The sequence below is a fragment of the Phytophthora parasitica genome, assembly GCF_000247585.1.
Source record: "Phytophthora parasitica INRA-310 unplaced genomic scaffold supercont2.8, whole genome shotgun sequence".
Classification (NCBI taxonomy): domain Eukaryota; phylum Oomycota; class Peronosporomycetes; order Peronosporales; family Peronosporaceae; genus Phytophthora; species Phytophthora nicotianae.
In genome coordinates, this window is record NW_008648994.1 from 56,423 (window position 1) to 60,678 (window position 4,256).

Consider the following 4,256-nt stretch of genomic DNA (forward strand, 5'->3'; position numbering starts at 1 on the left):
GACCACAAGTTGATACGATGGTCTTGGCGCACACGAAGAAGCTGCTGCAACATGCAAGCGTAACCACGGCTAGAAAGTAGTCTTTTCGCATGGCAGTTCTCGAAAGTGGTGATGGTGCAGATTTTCTTCGTTCGAGCGTGAGGGGCTCTGGAACTTTTTGCTGAATAACAAGTCTATTGGTGTTGTACATGGATGATTACATCAACTGGAGCAAACATCATCGTTGAATTTAATGGCATTGACATAGGATTACGTTGAGTTTCAGACAGCATCGCGACTGTAGGTCGAGTCAACCTGGTAATGAAGAGCGCCGTCCAAATTACGCTTTAATAACGAACCAGTTGTGTTATAACTCCGGAAATTATTGCAATGGATGAAAACTGAATTGTGCCAACACTTTTGTGCTTTTCAGTAAAGTAAATTGATACAGTTATTGCAGTACATCACGATAACGACAATTTTCGTCAAAAAAAAAAAAATCACACTGAAAAACATCCAAATCATCAGTACTGGCTTCCAGCCAAATTTTATTCCTCAACGACAGCGAACTTGTAGAACTTTCGATGAAAATGTCGCTTGCCATCCCGGCCAATCAGCATGCATATCGATGAGTCTTATGGACTAAGTTAATAGGCGTCAAAGAATGTATTACCCCTGATATTACTAGTAGTACTATGTGAGATACTACTACTTAAGCTCGGTTAATGTTAACCGCGTTAGTAGAATTATCACATATTTGAGACCACCCAATACAAAATGATACTAATGTGCCATTTAGAGTTGTCGAGATAATCGCGTTCAAAGTTGGGCCATCATTTTTCGTACCTACACGAAGTTTAAAAAAGGGTCAAAACCGTTTTGAAAATCCAAACGGTCACTAAAGCTAACCCACTCATTTACCAAACGGCTTTCAAGAAGATATTAGTGTCCACAATGCTTCGCCAACTACCACCGCCGCCCCCCCCACTGTCGTCCTCTCAAGATGTTGCAGCCACTCAGTTCTCTGCTTGCGACTCTAGTGCCGTGACGCCCAGCGAGTGTGGGGAGGACTCGCAAGTTTTCAGAGTCCAGCTTGCTCAAGACACCAACATTGACGAGGCTGCTTCCAGTCAAGAGAATATAGCGCCTGCCTCCAGTCAAGAGCGAGCAGCACCTGTCTCCAGCCAAGACGACGTTCGTGGAGACGAGAGCGGACTACAAGTTCTTTGTGAAAGGTCACACGAAGAACGCTTGTGACTGTGGATTCGGCCACATTCGCAAGCACGTTTCTCGCCAGGATTGCTGGACAACGGATCATATTATCTCCGCTGTGAACAATTCTGCCACCTCCAACACTACCGTTCACATCTCGCGAGGCAATGTATTTTTTAAGAGCTTTAAACCAGTAGTGACCGAGCTCTACAAGAACCTAACAAGCGTGCAGCAGTACCAGGTGTTATCTATGGTTAAAGATCAGCCTGGAGTTGTTTTGTGCCGCAAAGGACCCGGCAACGAAGCAACTAGACAGGATCTGCGGCGAAGCGTTGATGGAGTTGCCACCGAAGACATCAAAGTAGATCGCAGGTTCACTCACTTTCTGGAAGACCTGAGCCCTCCTCCTCTCAACAGCGAAAACCAATGCTAGATCTGCACAACAAAATCAACCCGTATGTGCCGGAAGAGTTCCAAGATGTCCTATCTATGCAAAGCCAAGGGAGCTGCAACAGCAAGACGCTAAAGCAGCCAAACAAGCTCGTTGAGAACACCGAGCTTCAATGGCTGCAGCAGCGAAGGCAAACCAGGACCGGACGTTCAGGATGAGAGTCGTCCTACTCCCAAGATGGTTCGTAAATGAAGCAGATCTATTCTGCAACAGACACATTTTGTTTAGTCAAAATGATACCTGTCTCCAAAATAATACAAAATGATACTTATGGTACCATATCACTAATGTGAAACTGTGGATAAAATTAAAGTTTTGCACATGTTCCAGTAACAATTGGAATAAACGGACAACACCATTGGCTCCGCGCGACAAGTTTACGTCAGAATGTCAAATAAAAAATTCCTTTTTCAATTTTGGAAACGAGATTTTTTTTCTAGCGGCTCATAACTCAGTGAGATCTCGGTCCTAGAAGCTAACCAAGTGCTCAAAAGATAGAGGAGACGCCCCTCTTTCCCGTGGTGTGCTTAAATCGCGATTCGTACTTAGTTTCATTAGTATTATTTTGTTTTGCGTGGTCTCATTTGAAGTATCACGATACGTATATTTCTTCAAGAATATACACAGCTTGATACTTCAAAACATAATAAATAAAAAATGATAATAAGAATTGGTATTATCCAAACTCGCCTTCACGATATAGTATTACCATTCCCAATACTTAAATATGCAAATTTGAGGCTTTTAATATTATAGCTCAATAGTACTACTGTATTAGTGGATCAATAACATAAAGGCGCAAATGGGCATATCTTAACGTCATATACGGTACTAGTGTATGTGGCATGCATTTGGCGATCAATCTTTCAACTGAATGTCGTTGGCCACGCTTCAAGCCCTGCAGCACCAGCTGTCACTTACGGTCGATGCGGCCCAGCAGCACATCAAGGCCGCTACGTCTCTCGATACGTCCGCACCATGTTCTCAAGAAGCTTCGGAGCGTTTCCACGAGCTAGCGGCTGAAATTGAGAGCGTGCAGACCGAGTTACAGGCATTGGTAGCCGCAGTTGTGACACAAACTCGCCAAAACCGTGTTGCTATCCCTACAGAGACTTTAGAACTTACGACTGAGACGATCGACCCAATGGATGTGGAGACGGGGACGGAAGATGAAGCCGTGCAGGCGAATTCGGAGAAGCAAGACATCGACCAGGGTCGTAACCCGCCATCTCCAGAGGAAGTAGCTACAAGACTGCAACACTTTGTGCTAAAGACAGGAGAGGCTTCAGCCACTTTGGAGGCAGGCATGCGACGCAACAAGAGTCATGTTGCCCTGACAGCATGTCGTAAGGTGACTGACAACCTGTTCCAGTTGATGGTAAGTAAGGTTCCAATTAATGAAGCTGCTGCCTGTTTGTTTCGGGATACAGCGGGGAAACTCGCTACAATTTTAGCCGACGATCAGGTGGCTGGGAATATGCGTGGCATGTGTGTGGTTCATCTGGTCAAGAAACTGGGCAACGTACTAGAGCTGGCTGATACTCTCACGGGGATCCCGGCAGCGTTATCAGACGCTGTGCTGAGATCCACCCGCCTCAAGCTCAAGAAATACGCCGAAACCCACTCGGAAGACTTGCTGACAATGATGGAAAAGACTGTGCTTCCTATTCAAAAGAAGGGCAAACTGACGGGAAGACGCGTTGAAGGCCCCGTTAAGAAGTTAATCGTCGATTTTCAGCAGGAAATGAACAGGTACAAACACTTCCAAATGATCGACGTACCCCAGAGGTCCGAAGAACGATGGAAAGTGTTTAAGGAGGTGGCTGAGGCGCTTGCAAAGTGGATTGGGCTCACCTCGATGACGGCAACCCCACCCAATCAGCTCAAGTCAATGCTTCGTGCAGCTAAGAGGTTTAACCAGGAGTTTCCGGACCGCGTACCAGTCCTCTTGCTCAGGTAGGTGTGTACTTTCTCAAATGTGAACTATTTCTCGTTTAACTGTGCCTTTTGTAGGAATGTGGGGATGCGATTGCGTATATGTCGACGCCGACACAAGCCTGCTAAAAAATCAAAAACACCGGGCAAGTAAGGGTAATTGCAGTCACCTCACAGTGGCTACCAGATTTGAACGTCATTCGAATGATTAGCAGACCTAAATCAATTTTTGGTCAAGGCTGCCTCAAATCCTATATTTAGGCCACGTTGGACCCACAATGTAATCGCACAGTTTCAGACCAGGGCTTTAATTCTAGCGAATAGTGCAGCGCTTATCATGCCTGGAAGAACGAAGTCGTTGGTCCCCTCTTCGCAGTATGTCGATCTAGGGCCATGGAGCTTCGCGTTGTGGTGGGTTATCATTCTTGCAGTTCACTTGGTTGCCTTTGGTTACAACGCGGCATATACGGTGTTCTACTACGAGCTCCAGAAGACCTACATGTACATGACATTCGAGTACTTCGGGATCGGCAAGACGGCAGAGCATCACCACTTTATCGCGAATACGAATGCAGTTATGGCAGCACTTCATGGTCTCTGCGTATTCCTGATGGTTGGAGGATCGATCTGGATGCGCGAATTGGCATTTTCGCCTTGGCCTCAAGGAGTTGAAACTGTT

The 4,256-nt window shown here is 45.9% G+C and overlaps 2 protein-coding genes across 2 annotated transcripts; both read left to right on the plus strand.

Moving 5' to 3' along the window:
• Nucleotides 1–111: 111 nt before the first annotated feature.
• On the plus strand, nucleotides 112–1,800 carry PPTG_21730 (hypothetical protein; the record flags this gene model as incomplete). The annotated part of the gene is made up of 4 exons (XM_008899914.1): nucleotides 112–137; nucleotides 779–803; nucleotides 1,124–1,432; nucleotides 1,609–1,800. 4 exons carry the CDS (start codon nucleotides 112–114, stop codon nucleotides 1,798–1,800), a joined length of 552 nt encoding a protein of 183 aa, XP_008898162.1.
• A 675-nt stretch (nucleotides 1,801–2,475) lies between these two features.
• PPTG_05658 (hypothetical protein) lies at nucleotides 2,476–4,075 on the plus strand. Its single transcript, XM_008899366.1, has 2 exons — nucleotides 2,476–3,598; nucleotides 3,656–4,075. The coding sequence occupies exons 1-2, from the start codon at nucleotides 2,517–2,519 to the stop codon at nucleotides 3,729–3,731; spliced, it is 1,158 nt and encodes a 385-aa protein (XP_008897614.1). The 5' UTR covers nucleotides 2,476–2,516; the 3' UTR covers nucleotides 3,732–4,075.
• The last annotated feature ends 181 nt before the right edge of the window (nucleotides 4,076–4,256 follow it).